Source organism: Hippichthys cyanospilos, chromosome 9 (genome assembly GCF_059441005.1).
Source record: "Hippichthys cyanospilos isolate Australia breed blue-spotted pipefish chromosome 9, RoL_Hcya_1.0, whole genome shotgun sequence".
Lineage (NCBI taxonomy): Eukaryota > Metazoa > Chordata > Actinopteri > Syngnathiformes > Syngnathidae > Hippichthys > Hippichthys cyanospilos.
This window is the reverse complement of record NC_142377.1, coordinates 20,155,407-20,174,336: the sequence shown is the minus strand read 5'-3', so window position 1 is coordinate 20,174,336 and position 18,930 is coordinate 20,155,407. Positions and strand designations below refer to the sequence as shown.

At 39.4% G+C, this 18,930-nt stretch overlaps 1 protein-coding gene and 1 long non-coding RNA gene across 3 annotated transcripts; one reads left to right on the top strand and one right to left on the bottom strand.

Moving 5' to 3' along the window:
- Window positions 1-428: 428 nt before the first annotated feature.
- On the bottom strand, window positions 429-18,104 carry LOC148419373 (dual specificity calcium/calmodulin-dependent 3',5'-cyclic nucleotide phosphodiesterase 1B-like). Of its 2 annotated transcripts, none has more exons than XM_088423524.1 (14): window positions 17,912-18,104; window positions 9,228-9,341; window positions 8,925-9,107; window positions 8,477-8,543; window positions 8,256-8,372; window positions 6,924-7,064; window positions 6,128-6,228; window positions 5,259-5,384; window positions 2,771-2,872; window positions 2,580-2,700; window positions 1,531-1,612; window positions 1,323-1,440; window positions 848-984; window positions 429-720 (listed from the first exon to the last, which is right to left on the bottom strand). In XM_088423524.1, exons 1-14 carry the CDS (start codon window positions 18,001-18,003, stop codon window positions 623-625), a joined length of 1,599 nt encoding a protein of 532 aa, XP_088279650.1. In that variant the 5' UTR covers window positions 18,004-18,104; the 3' UTR covers window positions 429-622. The 2 variants fall into 2 exon arrangements, with proteins under 2 accessions (XP_088279650.1, XP_088279651.1); XM_088423525.1 differs by lacking the exon at window positions 17,912-18,104 and adding an exon at window positions 12,832-13,041.
- Window positions 3,670-5,402, top strand: LOC148419374 (uncharacterized). The gene is made up of 3 exons (XR_015866606.1): window positions 3,670-3,770; window positions 3,903-3,968; window positions 5,312-5,402. It is a non-coding gene; the product is annotated as an uncharacterized LOC148419374 (long non-coding RNA).
- Window positions 18,105-18,930: the final 826 nt, after the last annotated feature.

The window sequence follows — 18,930 nt, the reverse complement described above, 5'->3', positions numbered from 1 at the left end:
TTACTAGCAATTAGAATAACTTAGACTACTGAAACATTTATAAACAACAAAAAGTGGCATAATGACGATTGTTTGCTGTATACTATTGAATCTTAAATAAAAACTAAGAGTGGCAACAATACCAAATTAACAGTAGCAGTCTGTTTTGACTGGAGAAGGGAAATGCCATGCGTCAAATCAAATGTAGGCGCATTCAGTAAAGTGTAATTTAAAAAAAAAAACAATAACTATAAATAACAGTAATAGTAATTTATTATCGTTTAATTTAAACTTAATACTGAAAATGGCATTATCATTTAGAGTAGATGTTCACTTTCAGCATATTTGTGGTGCCTGAAAGAATATGGCATTGTAATACAACCTCTATCAATGAGTGGAAAAGTATACACTTGCTGCAAGTTCTATGGTAAATTAATTTAATAAGACATTTAGTTATAGCAGAACATGGCCAGCATGTTACAAAATTATACAATTAAATTACATATTAAAAATGAGACTGTCAAACAACAATGTGGTTTTGTAGCAAACAGTGGCGTTCATCTCAACAGATACATTAAAAAAAAACTGGGAGTGAGAGAGCGAGAGAGAGAGAGTGAGAGAGAGAGAAAGGTAGTCAAGTTTACTACTGTTTGGTGTGATTGGTGGCACCCTGCTGAGATATTTGCAACCGCTCCTCTGATGCTCCTCTCGGCTCATTCGGCTCTTTGACTTCTGAGAATCCTGCAAGGTTAAAAAGAACGTTTGAATAGATAGCTGCAGCGTATACGTGTTCATCTCTTTGAATGGAACTGCTGTAAAATAGATTGCGTAAGTCAGTTCAGCACAGCCCCCGCTTCTCTCAAAATACCATTGGATCCTCCGTCTTTCCACTTGAGCTTGTTGTCGTCAGTGTGACGTGTCCACGTTGAACGGAAGCTCACCAGCTCGGCCGTGATGTGCGCAAGACTCCACTGCAGTCCTCTGGAGCTCTCCTTCCATACGTTACTAGTATGCCCACAAACATGGTATAAAGGGTCACGGTGGCTATCCCATCTCTATGTTGGACACACCCAAAGCTGATTGCCAGCCAATCACAGGACACACAGAGACGAACATCCATTCAGACACACAATCACACTTGAGGGCAATTTGTAGTGTCAGATATATATGCCCACCGTGTATGTTTTTGTGAATGTGTGAGTAAACTGGAGTACCCAGAGAAATCCCACACAGGCACTGGGAGACCATGCAAACACTTGATTTGTTGAAACATGCTTGTGTTTTATTAACACATTTATTTTGATTTTATGTTGCAGGCCGTAAAATATAAGCAAGTATTATACCTGTGTCTGTTACAGGGGTCTGGTGGACCCGGGTTTTCCTCCACCAGAGGAACCACTATCTTCTCCGCCATGTCCGTCAGCAGGGAGAAAGTAGGGTACACGATAAAGTCGATAAAACCTACGGGAAAGGATCTCTACCTTAGGTGCGATGTTATGCGGGAGAAATGAAAAGTGTTGTGCTTTTCGTTTGTGCGTTTGTTGGACATACCAATCTGGGACTCGGCCACCGGGGTGCTTTTTCGATCACACAGCGGTGAGAAGGGCAGACCAAGTTCCGCCTCTCTATCACCCTCCCCATGGCAGAAAGAGACAACCAGCAGATATCTTAAAAGGCATCCCACTCCAAGCCTCAAAATAACTACGCCAAGCTTATGTGACACATCGAAAGTGCTTCTTCTTTTTTTTCACAGTAGGAAAAACACTGAACGGGCTTTTCTTGTACAGTTCTGAAAGAGAAACAGCGAGGCTGCACGGTACGCCTCTTCTTTTCTATTTAAAAAAAAAAAGCTGCACAAAAGCATGTGGTAACAGGAACAGACTCATTTGGTAAAGTCTTTATGTCAATTTCACTTGGAATTGGATGAATCTCACAAGGAAAATTCAGTATTCGCACAATTCTGCTATTTTGCAGAAAAATTGGAGTAGCTACAATAACAGTCTTAATTTTTCCTTAAAGATAAAACTTGACAAGAACGATGTCTTAAAAGGTGGAATGATAAGAATAGTCTGGTATTTTAAAAAAACGATAAAGAAAAAGACAATTTTAAATGAATAAACAATAACCTATAGGGATGGGATGAGATCTCATATCATGAGATCTCGCAAGGTTAAAACTCCAAAAGATTTTTTGTCCTGTAGGATTTGTGTTTCGTCACACCCCCATTAAACTTTGATAGAAAGGTCATGTTTTTGTTTTCTTTTCTTCGCAAAGAGGTAGTTGCCCAAAGTAAGAAAATGTGTGGTTGCAGCTAAAGAAAATAAAGTGATATATATATATCTATATATCTCTCTCTCTCTCTCTTTCTCTCTCTCTCTCTCTCTATATATATATATATATATATATATATATATATATATATATATATATATATATCTATATATATATATATATATATATATATATATATATATATATATATATATATATATATATATATATATATATATATATATATAGATATATAGATATATAGATATATAGATATATAAATGTAAATTACTATCAAAAAAGTCTTGTAAGTTTTAGCATGTTGCTACCTGCCTGAAGAACTCCTCCATCAGGGCCTTGGTCCATCTGGAGTGCAGAGACCAGGGTTTGGATGGATGGCTGATGTCGGCCGTATGGAGTAGCAGTGATAAGGCTTTAGACTTCTCGATCCTATTAGACCAAAAAATTGTTTTTTTTGATGCTCCATATAGAGTTCTTGATTGAACATGCGTGGGGTTACCGTTCTTGTTGCTGCAAACAGGATTTCATGGCCTTTACTTGGAGGAGGTGAGAGGACATGTCTGTGGATAACACCATCTCGATGACAAGCGAACGCAATTCCCTGTGTGCACATGCAATGAAACATTCTCAAAATTACTCGTACATTTAAAAAAAAAAAGGCTAACGGTGGTATGATCGTTGTGTACCATCATGAGACTTATGCTGCATGGAACCGATCCCCATCCCCCACCACCTTCTCTTCCTTCTCCTTTTAATTTTGATTGGCATACAAACCTTGTATTTCTTGTATTTCTCTGTGTTTAAGTAAAAGCAGAAACTTGCTTGGCTGCATACAAGGCATATACTGATGCAACCTGACAACCAAAGCGTATGTGGGTGGCCATTTTCCTCCTTCGCTTTCTGTAGCCTCAAGAAACATGGGCTCCATCTGAGCGGTTCTCCCCATGCAATATAAATAGCAATTACCAGGCCTACGATTATATCTATAATAAAAAAAAAATGATTTGATAGAACACATTTATTCCCACCTTATTTAGATTGAGTGTATTTTTTTTCTAATGAATCACTGTCTAAGTATTACACATTGTTCTTTCCCTTTTAAGCAAATTAGGCTTTTTGGAAGTCAATGTTCTTTTTTTCCCCATGTTTCCACTATAATTTTCTCAGGCGCGTGTAACGTGGATTCTGGTTCTCTATAGTGAGGGTAATGTATTTGATGGTTTTACTTTTTTAGTTCTCCCTATCACACAAAACCTCAAATAAAGTGTGATCCAAGCATACAGGATTTTACCCCAAGATGGAACTTGTTGCGGCCTGAAGGGGGCAGGCGAGAGCACACAAATTTCCGTTGCTGCTGTTCCTCTTCTTCTACACAAACATTATCGACTCTATGTTGAATTTTTGCCAGTCTGGATGTTCACAAACGGTGGAGAATGAATACTAGATGTTCAAACTGACCATCTTTTTGGCTGAAAATGATTGTCTCAGCTGTCCCAGCGGTAAGAAAATTACTGCAGCCTGTCCACTCTCTGTGACAGCTGCAAGTGTCTTGGAGAGATAATTCTACCTTAATTTGGAAATCAAGAAATCTGCAAGAATGATTTTCTTTACTGGTATTTACGTCTTCTTAGATGGAGAAACTTTTGAAGAAAAATAAAAACGTGTACAGTCAAGTACGAATTCATCTACAAGTAAAGGTAAGGCAATAGAATGTTTTGAAATTGACCTCAAATGAGATCACGCTATAAAACAAGTCATTTAAAAAAATCAAATCAAAAAGTAGATTTTATTTGCTTCTTGCACTGTCTTGGACACAAAATAGTTTGAAATATTACAAGCTGTATACCTAAATTATTATTTTTACACTCTAAAACAGTAGCCTTTTAAATGAAAGAAAGAACTGGCAATTTCTAATTCTGAACTGCAGCTCTATGTGATGAAAAACGATGGATATAATTTTTTTTCTTAATTCTGACTGCAAATGCACTCAGTTTGGCTCATAATTTTCAAATCTGACTAAAATTTGTGCCTCACTAGGCGTACACCTCACCACGTCACTGAGTATAATGTTGGTAAATCATGTTAGAGAGTTTTCAATTGATTTGACGTTTACACTATTATGTATTTAAAAACACTTTATCAATGAGTCCACGAGACAAGAGCTGCAGCTCAATACAGTGAGTATGTACTTATACATTGGAAAGGTGTTTGATGAGATTCAATACAGAAACAGTAACAAAAAAAATCTGCCTCGACTGATTGTGTCAGTTCATTTTTGTAGGCTGGATTTAAAAAATACAATCATAAATTCAGGATATTATTCGAAAAAAGTCGTGATATGGGAGAGTTTTCAATGATATATTTCCTCTCATCTGTAATCTGCTCATTTCTTGGAATTGAGCCCCACATAAAACATTTCATGTGCATGCATTGCATAGTCAAATTTATTGAGTGTTTTCTTGATTGAGTGTCACCTCCTGCATTCATGGGACACATTATGCACATTTTTTTATGCTTATTTATTGAGTGTGACTGTTAAAGGCCAACATGAGGAAAAAAACAATACAATTCAAGAACATTCCCCTTCTAACCTCTCTGTCTCCCTCTCCCCACTTTATATATCCATTTCATTTGCCATTTACATTTCACATTGGGTATTTTTATGTTAAACTTAGTTAGTCTAGCCATTCTCTGCAAAATGAATTTTTATTTTAAATAATTTTGGATAATCTGAATGAATTGGGTGCACATCCAAATCCGATTTTGCGGAATTCACTCAATCGGCTGTTTTACGGTCCCCATTAACTGCGTAAAACGAGGGAACACTAAATTCATTTTTAAAAATTATGCAAGTACTGTATAAGGTTATTATTAGAAATACTCTAATTTCTTGTTTTTTTGATTGTCTCAGCTTGTTAGATATCTAAAGTATCATGAAGTCACAATGCAATCACAAGTCAATCTTTTGGAAATGGCAAATATCTTACATCCACTCCTCTCGTGTTAAATGAATAAAGATATTCATTTGGTCGTCCTGCAGGAGGCGAAACGCTGCGCTCAGATGATGACTTTCCTGCACTGACCGGTCGTTGTAGATTAGTGCAAACTCAGATCTGGTGAGACAAAAAAAAAACAGAGAACATAAAAGGTAGGTACACTCATGAAGGATAATGTGCTTTGTCTCAATGGGTTGACCGGTATCTTTCGATACAGGGAACAAGTATTTTGACTTCCGAGCAAACGTTAGAAGCTCGTCCGTTTGGTGGTAATGAATTCCACTCAAATTACTTAACAACAAAAAGCAATTTGGTAGATAGTGAACAATTTTCAAAAATGTTTTTAATGCCACTTCCACTTAAGTTTCCTGCCAAAGTAAACATAAAAACTAAAGAACTACATATTGTGTACTAAAAAAAAATGTTAACTGTACCTTAAAGTCTGCCTAATGTTAAAACCTAGTAGAGACCTCTTGTAGGCAGATAATTTACTCATACTCACAGCTATTGAACAGCTATTGATCATAACTATTGAACAGGCGGCCTGAGAAAACAGAAACCCTACTTGGTCGCCATTTTGTTGTTACACTTCTTACAGAAGCACTCTTTTGAGCGTTTGAGGCATGATTTTGCTTGGACATATAAATAGCGGGCCACGAATAATTCAAGAGTCCTGCATGGATGGATTTATGGCATCTAAAAATACTGATCTCATGTTTGTGTTACAATTTAGCCCTCCATAAAACAAAATACACTATATTCCCTGACATTTCAAAATCTTCGAAGGATGCTACGCAAATAGCCGCCTTTGTTAGAATTTGGCCATGGTTGGAGTAAATGTTCCAGGAAAAACAACTTACTTTGTGTGGATGTGAAAGTTGTTGGTGGTCCCCGTATGCTCGTAGTCATGAATGGCTGCGGCGAATAATGATGCCAACACCTCCAACTCGGTTAGCCAATGCTGATTGTAACACAAAGGAAACAACAATCAATCAATCATCTAGCCATAGTCTGTCCGTTGTCATAGTCTTGACCTCAATTTTTTGATTGTTATATAGTCTTCAATCTTTTTATCTCATGCTTTGTCTCCAACCTTCAAAATCGGTCTTGAATTGGCCTCTTCAAATTTTTAGTGTTGACTTGGTCTTAGAGATTCAAAGTCTTGTCTTCTCAACATCTTGGGTTGATGTGATCCTGACTTCGTTTTTACTCAAGTAGCGAAATTTTAGCCCAAACTACTCGAGCATAATTTTGAGACATCAAAGCCTCGCCTTGGTTTTAGCCTTTCGAGACTTCTAAAAGTTTCAGTCTTGATGTGGACATAAGTCACTGAAGGCTTCAATTTTGAGTTTTTGTCTTAAACCTATCCCAACAATGTTATCTGTCTTTATGACCTCTTTACTCCTTTTTTAATCTTCAATTAGTCCTAAGTCCTCAAATTCTTGGTCTTTTCTTGATATTAACTCCTAACCCCTAAATTCCCCAGAGTTTTGATTTGACTTAACTTTTCAACATCTGATTTGTTGACGTCTTAAGTCTCAACATAAGTCTTTAATCTGGAAAGTTATGGTCTTTGCCGTAATTTCTCAAATTCTGTTAAATTGGTCATTGGCTCAATTTTGACTTTGTTCAATCTCATCATCATCAGAATTGTACCACTAGACCAGATCGCAGCAGCAGGCAGTGCATAGTCTGGGTGACATCTGCAGCATGCACATGGTTGTGGTACGGGTTGTTGTGTTTGCAGTATCCTCTCTCCACAGCAGACAGGAACAGCGTCAGGCTTGAGATGGGGATCTAGGACAAATTGATCATTATTGACTCACTCTCAACTGCTTGCAAATGGCTTCTGTTATGATCAAATTAAGCCGGGTGTTGCGCAATGCAGAAACAATGTTTAAATAAACGACCTATGTGTCTGATACTGGAAATAACAACAAACCCCACAAAGACTCTTTGGATTACTGTAGGCCAAATGAGTTCCCAGGAATATCCTTTGTTGTTATCTCTGCACCCTGACTTCCATTAAGTCTTTAAAGCATTTGTTCGGACATGGTATTAACTTCTCAATGTCCTGGTCTTGACTTTCCCTCAGTTTAAAGTCTTAATCTGGGCTTTGGTTTTAAAAGCTATAGCTTTGATCGAGTCTCAAGTTGTCAAAGACGCTGTCAAATTGCAAGATAAAATCCGTCTGTCTTGAACTGAGCAAGTGGCCACACTACAAGACTGACAGCAACAGAAACCGCCTGATAACTGCATCTAGACCACAGTCCTTCTGAATTGTCAGGGAGGTCGAACAAGAAAAACAAAAGGCTACAGCTACATATACTTTAGCAGCCTATTACTACTGTACTTCATTAACTTCATGAACCTGAACTGGTTGCTAGCCAATCACAGGGCACATAGAGATGAATGACCTTCACACTCACAAACACACCTAAGGGCAATGTGGAGTGTCCAATAAACCTACAATGCATGTTTTTGGGATTGTGGGAGGAAACATCCCCCATCAGTAGATATGACTTGTGGTCATGGTTTGAGTTATGTCTTCATCTTCAATGTAATACTCTATAACTTATACTATATTCTCTATAGTAGGGGTCACCAATCTTGTTGAAACTGAGAGCTACTTCTTTGGTACTGAGTAATACAAAGGGCTACCAGTTTATGTGAAGACCCTGATCATGGTATTGATTTCTCACAATAGCTGTAGTCAATATGTAAATTAAGAGTAATATGCAATGTAAATGTAATGCGTACATGTATAATTGTTTGTAAAATTCATAGAACGTCACCAATGTTCTATCACTTGTAAGCTAGTTGCAGAACAGGCCTGCGGGCTACTCATGTGATCTTTGGAGCCCCCAAAGGCCACGTTGGTGACCCTTGCGCGATAGGTAGCCGATACAGCGCCAGCTCTCCCGCTCAATCACACAGTACTGCTTGGTGACCAATTGACATTATATGTGATGACTGAGACATAAGGACCTTGAAGCGGCTATTGAGTTCGTATCTGGTAACAAGCTCGAAGAAGAGAGTTTGCAGCGCGTGATCAGTGCTGGCTGCGTTCAAGGCGAACACGTCAAAGCTCCAGCGGTCGATGTCCTTCAGAGAGAGATGAAGAAATGGTGATTAACACGACGAGATTATTGATACTTCGAGAAGTGGGGCAAACGCGTGACACACAGCGAGACGCTTTAGGTGCTTACCCTCAGACACTTAACGACGGCAGCGGGTTGGTCCGGCATCGAAGCAGAGTAGGCCCTCTTGAACATCCTGGAATAATGCAAAGTTTATGTTGAGTTCACTTCAAGTTCATATGCTGAGACAGTGCAGCAATCTCGTCTCAGGAGGTGTTTATATAAATCCTCCGAGTCCCCGTACACTTTGGTGAGGATGTTTTCAAAGAAAAAAGGAGGCCCATGTTTCAATGTCCTATGTCGCTGACTGCGTGTAGTCGGGTTGTCGAGTGACCTCATGGTGAATTCACAATCATTGAGTGATTGACTGGTGACCTAGCTAACGGAGATGTGAATATGAACAGTTGTCTCTACTTGACCTATGATTGAATGGACTATGAGGTGCTAACCACTCACCTACGACCCAATATGACTCAGAAATTGTAGACAGAAACAACACATTCAAAAAGAGTCGTACCTCTCCACAAATATCCCAGCCTGTACTGCATGCACGATGCTACGGAACTTGGGCTTCTCATCTGTCCGCCGCCCCGACTGTCGAACCCTCTGAGTAAATGTTGATGCAAGCCAATCAGTAACCTCTGCGGGAACTCCATCTGACTGAAGCTGCTGCAGATCATCCTCAGATTCCAAGCACTGTCTGACACACACACACAGAACACACAATGACTCAGGCGCAATGATTGGTTTTACCCATGTGTGACAATACCAAAAATATTTCCATAACCTCTCAATTTCACAATTATTTGTACTTTTCTACCTGCTTCCATCCAGATAAACAGCCTCTAATAGCGACGCTGTCAAATCCAGATTTTTTTTAATATCCTCAAAGTCAGCATCCTTGTCCTCCAACTGCTTCAAGATGCTCCGGAGCCTGAAAGAAGTTGTAATGGGATTCACGGTTACATGATTTGTATTCACAGACTGATGAATTTATTTAGATGTGTCATTTGTGACCATCGTTGGTTTGACATAAGTTCCAAAACAGGTGTCATCAAACTCTTTTCGGTTTAAACCACTGTTCTGAAACATCCTCTGTTCTGACCTCGGTTCTTATGGCCCACCCAGAGAAATGACAAAAACCAGATTAATCTTAATGTTAGTCCCACCTGCATTTCAAAAATGATCACATTTGGTTAAACCACACCTAATCGGCAATCAGGTTCTTAGCCTGCCTTATCCACTGACATCTGGATTTTTGGCCTGTTTTACTGACCCCCTTTTTTCCTTTTTAATCGCTTCTCAAGATTTACCCCCCTCCTCTCTCGCTCTCTCTACGTTTTTCTTTGCCAGAGGGGGTGCCTAGAAAAAGGGATGTTGTTGACTTTTGTGAACTGTTGCCCTGTGAAGCCCTGTCAGACTTTTTTTTTTTGGAGTTAGAACTATATACATAAACTTGACTTGACCTGAGTTAGGTTATATTGTTTGGTTGAATGGATTTAGGGATTTTTGCTGCATGGAGAGCCCTCATGGTTCAGCTTTTGGGAATCACTGTTATTGCTTTACTGTAGTTTGTGTGTTTTTCAGGCTGGATTTGAATCTGAACCGTGGCTTATTTTTGTGACGTTTGCACATTTAAGCTTCCACACACCTCTTCAAACAGTCATTTTAGCGCTATATAAGATTCTTTGTTCATATGTTGTACTGATTTCACAAGGCTCAACACCAACTTTTGCATTAGTGGCACTTGTGCAACCAAATTTTTCAGATGGTCGCACTGCACAGGTTTTGGTCGCACATTTTTTTTGAGCTGGTACAGCATAACCGCATTTGCTGATGTGTGGTAGTCTCAATTTGCATACCGTAATTACATATTGTCAGGCTTTTTTTGCGCTGCTCCCAAGGCTTTCCTCATCCAATAATATTGATTTGAGAAAAAAAATATGTCTGTGAGCAGAGATTTAGATCTGGATCCACATTGTCAATGACGCGAAGTACTCATTTTACATGCCCCCTCCCCTTCAAAAAACTCTACCATGACTGTTGTTCAAATCAGGCCAAATGAGAGCAAAACAATTACAGTTGTATGATTTGAACCTTCTATTGTAAATCCAAGAACATTGGCAATATAAACTGAAAGGCGCATGTTTAAGTCTTGAGTGAGCGAGCTGATGTTGATGAAATCAGGCCTTCTCAAGAGTTCATTTGGCAGCCGCTTCATGTCAAATTGTCCCAAGGAGAAAAGGGGGGGAAATTGCAAAAAGGGCATTATGTCTGCCAATCTTTCCATGAGAGTTGAACTTCCCATGCTTTTGGCCTTACGTAAAGCACACTTTGCGAGAGCCGTGTTTTGAGAATTGGGCCTCTGAGAGTGAATATTGTCGCAAATAAAGATGTAACTCAAAGGCTTCAGAGCTTCTCGGAACATTTTCTGCCATTTTATTTTTTTTTATGTGCGTTGATTAAATGTGGTTGCAATTTTAGAACTCATCTGTCATCTGTTTCTTGAATTAGCCTCCATCAGCAAACAAAAGGCGACACATTTTTTTCCAGTGACATGAAATTGAAAGGATTGAACTGTTGACATTTTTTTGTCTTGTGAAATGTAATGCAATCATCACATGTTAATGTTTCAATTTGTACTCATGCCTTAAAGTTCCAAACACAGGAAATATGCTGAGGATTTGACTGAAAAGAGATGGAAAAAAATTTAAAAACAAATTCAGTGTTTTAATGGGCAATCAATTAGATTTTTTATTCTTCCTTTTGGGCTTTTAGAATACATTATTCCATCCAGTGACAGAGTTATTAGGGTTAGGGTTTATATTCAATTGAATTTTATTTGGGTTCTTGGATATTGTCCCCTGTTTTGGACCCAAAATAGTTCAAGACCCCTGGATTTGAAGGACTTCAGAAAGGTTTATAATATGTGGCTTGTAGCTTGCATTCATGCAATTAATAAATCCCCGACGCTTCAACAGGTTTGCTCTGGTCTCCATGAGAAGTCTCATCCTCTGTTTACAGAAGCAGAATTATTCTCTCATGCAGATTTATTGGACGTGACGTGAGTTTCTTTCACATAACAGACGACTTTCTCCCCACTCTATCCTCCTTATGACCGATGTTTAAGGACTGCCAGACGGCGACGCCACGCGGCCTACTAAGAGGCGTAGATGCTGCCGTTGGCACTCACAGCTTTTGCAGTGTTTATCACACCCGCACCATCTTCAAAAAGCTGTCGAACCATAAAAATAGCAAGTGTCCAAATGGCGGTGCTCATAATCTTTCCAGATAACTCCTTCTTTTGGGCGTTAGCGGCTGGGGAGACATTTGACAGCGCTTTTTCCCCGGAAATGACTTGTCAAGAGCACTTTTGTTTATGGAGATGCATGACAAATTGTTTTTGTCTCGTTCACAGTGGAGCGTCACTGTTTCTACGTGACTACAAGCTCTTGCTGCTTTGCTATAACAACACAGTAAAAAGAAAAGGTACTGCAAATTTCTTGAAACTACATGCTTTGGTTCTACTGCAGGTTTTCTTTAAGAGGTAACGAACCATATTTGGGCACGTATACAACTGTACTACTTGAGGCCTGTTTGTTTTTTATCCTCCAGTGAAGAACATTAAAAAGAGGTTTTGTTGGATCGACATCAAACTGCGAATCGTATCGGTATATATTTTTTATTTTTCTTGAGCTGCTTCAACTACCCAGTTCTTTGGCCCTTAGGGGAAATTTGCCAATATACTGACAAAACCATGAATAATTTTGGTTTTGAATATATTGTCAAAGTAACAAATAATTAATATAAACATAAACAATACATCTGGGAGTGCATGATGCCGTGCTAATGTGGACTTACTTTCAGTGCAGACTTGACTTTATACCATTTTTAACAGGAAGGATACCTTGACCGTACTTATGGTAATCAATACAATGGCAGAAGTATCACTGTGTATCCGACAACGTTCCGAGTTTTGATTACCAGCAGATGTAAAGACGTCAAAGACCTAACCAAAACAAAAGCCACATGACCCATCATCTGTGCAGCTAATTTCCCCTCCCACAAAGCCACGCTGCAAGGAAGTCAAGTGTTCCTGTAACAACTGGCAAGTGTCGTGACTGCTAAGTATAGTCGGGCTGTTGAATCCAAACCACGCGATCAGTCATTTAGTGCAAATGTTCAGGTTTTTGTCCACAGACTAGTTTAAAAATGTACAAGATGCGTGTTGGTATCATTTGCCCAAAACAAATCAGCAACTTGAACAACACAACAATCAATCATTTTGTCACAACCCTCAAAGACACAGTGACTTCTGGCGGTTGTTATCGGCACAACTCACTTCAAACAAGTGGTACAATCACCTCAGTTAGGTTAGTGGATGTTCCAAATTCATTGAAATGACTCATGCGCTCTTAACTTACCTTGAGATGGGTATCTGTAGATGTTTCTTACGGATTCGCACCAGTTCAGACATTCTTCGCTCAAGCAGTTCCCTGATGGACCCCAGAGTTTTCTCCCCAAACCAAAACAAAGGTCCAGGAAAAATGAAGGGTTATTCTGGAAACCCCAAAAAGTTTTCCAAGGCACCAATGCAAAAACTTGTGTCCTGAGACAGACTTGTGTTTCAACAACTCCCCCGCCTACTTCTGCTGGGACCTACTAACTCACTCGGATTGGTCGGACGAGCCCACTGTGTGTGTGAGAGTGTGGTATGAGCATCTTTGTCAGTTTATGTGTGCTCATGTGTGCGCAAGTGTGAGTGTGCTGACCTCACTGATGAGGTGTTGACTGCGACCCTTTCAAGCTGTGTGTACTTAAATCCCAAATGAGAATTTTTCCAGCGCTGCCACAAATCAGGGAGCCACAGAGACAGGCTTTCACCAGAGTTAACCCAACTCAGGCTCATAAAACAAAGCTTGTCCTCCGAAGACAGCCGCAACAGAGCAGCCATTCTGGGGGTTCACGTTTTGAATCCAAATTTTCTGCTTCATTCCTCTCCGGTTCAGTGGCTCCTCAATACTACGTAGAATAAAACGTAGCAGTCTAAGAACAGGGCTGTTGGGCTTTAAGGGTGTACTAGCAGGGGTAAGAACACATTGTATATTAATATAGTATAGTATATTTCTAAATTGTGGAACACCCCTAAGTAGAATTCCTGAGTCATTATAAAGCAAAAGAAATAGCCGGAAAAACCTTTATAAACCAGATCAGAGCCCTCAAAAGACCCTCATGGAGAGCACCAATAGAACCAGTACATTGAAAAAAGGGCTAAGGGTACATCCCAGAACCCTTAAAACAGGGTTGTCCAAACTAAGGCTCAGGGCACATTTGTTGCCCACCATCCAACTTTAAGTGGCCCTCAACATATACTAAAAAAGACATTTGCATGTAATGATTATTATCTTTTTTTATTTTTACTTTTTTACTTTTACTTTTTTCTTTTTTTTGGGGGGAAAGCAGATTTTCTCCATTTGCCGCTCTGTGTTAAGGTCCAAATTGTGAATATATCACACGAATGACTCCCAAACAATTGCAAAAATAAAAATAATAGGTCATCTTACGACAGATAGCTCAATTTTGATTCTAAATGTAGAAATGAGATTCTTTTGCTGTGCAGGGACGGATATTTTCGGTTGCGTTTACAAACTTTTGTAAAATCCTGAACTGTGAGCCTTATAGAAGGCTTTTCAACTTCAAAACATTGTTATAAATAAATAAAAGCGATATGTGATGTTTTGCTTGATAAATCGGTCAAAAAATGGCCCTTACAATCCTTCAGTGGCTCTTGGAGGAAGAAGTTTGGACACTCTACCTTAAAGCATACCAGAGCCAGTCAGTCCCCATAAAATACCCGAAAACCCCTGAGTGTCACACAAAATGCACTGAGCCTAAAAAAAAAGCCCATACCCAGAATATCTGAGATCTACAATGTTCCAGGAAGAGTACCCTGATCTTAATTACTATTAGATCTTTGGGGATCATGATTTAGCTAAACTAGTTTTCTTGCAAAAATGCTTTAAAGGATGCCAGTCAAAGGTTAATATGATTAAACTGTAGTGCAACTATAGATAACATTGAAGATCTACTCATTGCCAAATAGTCATATTTCGACACGTATGTTTCAGTCGCTGAAAGCTTTAAAAGCAATAATACCACAAATCGATATTATCGGTAAAGTTTGTTGAACTTGTCCTTAAAATTTAGCCTCTGTTTGATACCCATGTGCAATCTTTTTATGGAGTGAGATCCACACTGTGCAGCAATGTGACTGGGAAAAACCCCTCCTTGAGTCTACCCCCACCCCACCCTCATTGCTGGTACTGGTTTGGCTGCTGGGTCAGACTCGCTCTCATGCTCCCATGCTCTTTGACATGGCACGACATCATCTAAAATGAAGTAAATTTACACTGACATGATTGGAAGCTGATTTTGTTCTCACAAAAAGCAACCTGTGATATGAAAGTGAGAAAAAAGTCATTCAAAAGTGTGAAGTTGCGGAAATGGTGAAAGTTTCATTTGACAAATTCTGAGGTCCTCTTGTTTATATTTCAAGCAGGTATAGTTGTTGCAGATGAGAGACATCTTTAAGGATGGAAAGGGGGTCATAGCGATTTTAGATAGTGACTACTAAACCTGTGTGCTACAGAAAGCATCTCTTATAACAATTTCCCACGCCACCCCAACCACAATCTTAACCCCACTACCCTTTGTGAGGCCTAGCGAAACCAGTGTCATCAACCAACCCATTCGCTGTGTATTGCTATGCATTTGTACATACATGACCTGATTTGACCATTTTAATTTTGGCAAAGTGCTGCTGTGATGTCAAGACAAAGATCGTTTTCCAATTTTGTAGGCCAGTGCAAAAAACAACAACATTGCAAACTTGAAAAAGCCTTAAGTACACCTCAAAGTAGTCTTCGAATAGCTCTCCCTCAAGAACAAGCCTGATCTCCCCAAGATCCCGTGGTGCCTATATAAATGGTTCCTAGACTAGACGTAAAAACAATAACACTAGATGTTTATCAAACTTTACAATATAGCTTAGTTTTCCCAAAACCTTGTGGGCCTCTGAAGGTACACTTTAACACAGCTCTAAACTTAACCCTATCCACAACCTTCTGACAGTACGCTACGCATAATCCTAAAACCTCACAGTAAACCTACCCTAACCTCCTAAACTTAACCTTGAACATGCACATAACCCACCCCTACTTATAATCTAAATTTACCCTAACCTTTGAACCCTAGCCATAGCTTTCCACCCTCCTTTCAACCGCAACTTTCAACCCTCTAACCATATGATAATGCTGGGATTATCTTGCTCTGTTGTTTTAAAAGCAATGTCACGAGATGGCTGTAAAAGCGTCAGTTTGTCAAAGACTAGCATTTTCTCCCTTCTCCTTGTTAATCAATTGGCCTCTGATGGATGCGGCCCCTGAAAAGTACCTGCCCTTTTCTACACAGTTGCTATTGACTCTCTCCCTGACGGATTGGTTAAACAAAGTGGTGTTTGAAATGAGCCATCTGGTGCGCAGTTTCTCCATATTAATCCCCCCAAAATGCTATTTTGTGACAGATCGTAAATAGATTCACTCCGGACTTTATTGGGTTCCTATTTGGCCCAATGCTTAAAGCCTTAACCAAGTTTGGATAAAATTGTCTTTGCTGTGTGTGTAATCCTGTTAACAGACGGACGTACCAACAAACTAAGCCCTCCTCCTCCCCTTTTCTAGAAGGTTAGTTCTTAAAATGACAGAGAAGACTCGCTTCTGACGAATAGTTCAGATTACAGGTTGGCAACCTTTTACAGTTCTGATCTTTTAGTGTTCTAACTATTTCAGTTTACACATCGGTATATCCCTCCCTTGAGGATGACGAACGCGCACCCTTTGATCTCTATGCTGTCCGCTACATTTCACAGAAAGAAATGTAACTCCATGACACCATAAATCACTTTAAAAAAACGTAGCAAGTCCCCTCATGGGAACTGCACTTCCAAGAGGCCTCAGATGCTGAGGGGCATGAGGGGTGGTCTTTTTTGTTTTTACAATAACGGAGTCCAAAATAGAGTTTACCTCATGTTTTTAGCAACGCGTCCAGTCTAGGGTCTCTAAATCCTACTTCTTAGTTAGACATAAGTTAGACATAACTTACTACAACAGACTTTGACGCATTATGAAAAGGAACAAATGGCTTATTTGTCTCCTTCAACCCGTGGACTTCTGCTTGAACAAGCTGGCATGTTGATCTCACAGCAGTCGCCACTTAAAGAAAGCTTGTGATAATATCCCAAGTAAGATGATCAGCAAATAATCTCTGGATACCTCCATTTTAAACAAATTTGAGCATTTTCCCCACCCCTGCGATCAGCCAGTGAAAGCTTGTTTGTTGGACACCTAAAATTCTTACTACAACAGACTTTGACGCATTATGAAAAGGAACAAATGGCTTATTTGTCTCCTTCAACCCTTGGACTTCTGCTTGAACAAGCTGGCATGTTGATCTCACAGCAGTCGCCACTTAAAGAAAGCTTGTGATAATATCCCAAGTAAGATGATCAGCAAATAATCTCTGGATACCTCCATTTTAAACAAATTTGGCGGGTCCGAAAATGACTTCCAATGGAAGAGTAATAAGAATGATTAAAAAAAACCTCTGCGAGTTAAATGGGAAGAGCTATTTGGCATGTTAGATAGTGATGATGACTTTTAGGACTTTTTGATAATATTCAGTTTTGCCCAAAAATAAAGCATTGAAACTTCACATCATTTTATTGTTGGAACATTAGTTTCAGCATTTGCTTTGCTTTGCACATCATCTCACCCCCCAATAACTCGGAGAAATACAGTAATTTCCTTCCCATTCAATATCATTAACACATTAAATAGCAGTGTTCATTTTCTTTCTATGTACTATGGACTATAATACTTTGACTTTGACTATACCGTAGCGGTATCACGTTAGCATAATCACCCCATATGTGTAGTTAGCACAAAAGCACATTTATTAGGTTGTCTTATTAATGGAAAGAGAGATACATTAAAAAATGTTATCTAATCAAACTATATATTGTTAGCTTACAAGTTGAGACTGAGATTTTACTTATCGTCCAATATCCGATACTGTTTTGTGTTGTTATTGTACTGCGAGTAGACGTCATTATTGAATCGGGTCAATGTGCGAAGTTAGCGTATTAGCATATCCATCCTAACAATGTTTGCCATGGCACAAATATTGTTTTTCACATTTTAGTTATTTGTGCTATAGCACAACAGAGCCAGATGAGAAAATCATATAAATTTTCATTTTTATTTACACCTATGCTAGTTGTTGTCAGCACATTGACTCATTGTTAACTATTAGCACATAGCAACAAGCTACAGTCTTGGGTAAGGCCATCTATGAGGACTGACAAGTGATGCAATCTACACATCTTGTACTATGCTTTTTTTAAATATAAAGTAAAAGAGAAAGTGGGGGAAAAAAAGTCAGCATTACCGGCTTAGTGCAGTCCTCCATGTCGCAACAATCAGATGTTTATCAGGCTGTCTCCTGCGTCTCTTGTGAGGGTGTGTCATGACCTCTGGCATCAGGATATGCGCATGTGTTATCAAGACCCCCCAAAATGAACATGAGCCTCTGTGCCTTACTGTAACTCAAGCAAGTGTGTATACATTGCCATGGTTTATGTTAGTAAGTCTGCGCTGCTCTGTGTTTACGGTCACACGTACTTCATGCTTTCTCCTTTGTGTATATGCACTGTGTATGTGCGTGCATATGAGAGAGAGAGAGCGAGAGAGAGAGAAAGAAAATGTGCAAGTGTGTGCGTGTTGGTGTGTGTGAGTGTGAGCACAATGGGCTCGGCTGTGGACTCCTCAGTGGTTCACAAGTCAGCAGGAGAGGCTCTGCGTCACAAACACAATCTGCAGAGAGTCTTTATATCAGGACCAGAGTTTCCACCATTAACCGGCCTAAGTGTCTCGGGACAGGAACACACTGTGGAGCTGCTGTATATGCACATAATAACATGACATAATACAGTGATGACTTGAGACACAAATGACCTGATTTACAGTTCTTGTGTCATCATCTGGATATTTTTTTTTCTTGGCTCACTTTGTAACAAGTAGCACTTTGATAGGTAGTAGACAGTTCTTCAAAAAATAGGCTTCAACTTGCTCACTACATGTAACCAAAATAACCACTTATTAAAAATGCTGTAGATGTCCATCAAATAGCATTGGTGCCGCAGCACATGCAGTGGTAACCCGGGATAAGAAAGTCCCAGTTTATGAAAAATTTAATATACAAAAGGACACCTGAATAATTTCTTTGACCCATAATATGAAAACCGAGATCGAAAATTTGAAAGATTATGGCGCCACCGACTGTAGACTCATTTCTTTTGGCCTGCTTTCCCGTCGGTTAGCTCTTGCCGTGATGCTAGTTGTTTCGCTTCTTGTGATGTAGGGGGCTAACGCGGAATCTTGGGTAACCAGTCAGTTTTTCGTTGAGTG

What these genes read in the sequence shown, in the direction of transcription:
- LOC148419373 (XM_088423524.1), bottom strand. Translation starts at nt 18,003, where the DNA reads ATGCCAGAGGTCATGACACACCCTCACAAGAGACGCAGGAGACAGCCT. An exon ending in TGCTGCGATCTGGTCTAGTG is followed by an intron (nt 6,229 to 6,923) that starts GTACAATTCTGA and finishes TGTTACAATCAG; the next exon opens with CATTGGCTAACCGAGTTGGA. An exon ending in GGTGGCCGAGTCCCAGATTG is followed by an intron (nt 1,441 to 1,530) that starts GTATGTCCAACA and finishes CCTTTCCCGTAG; the next exon opens with GTTTTATCGACTTTATCGTG.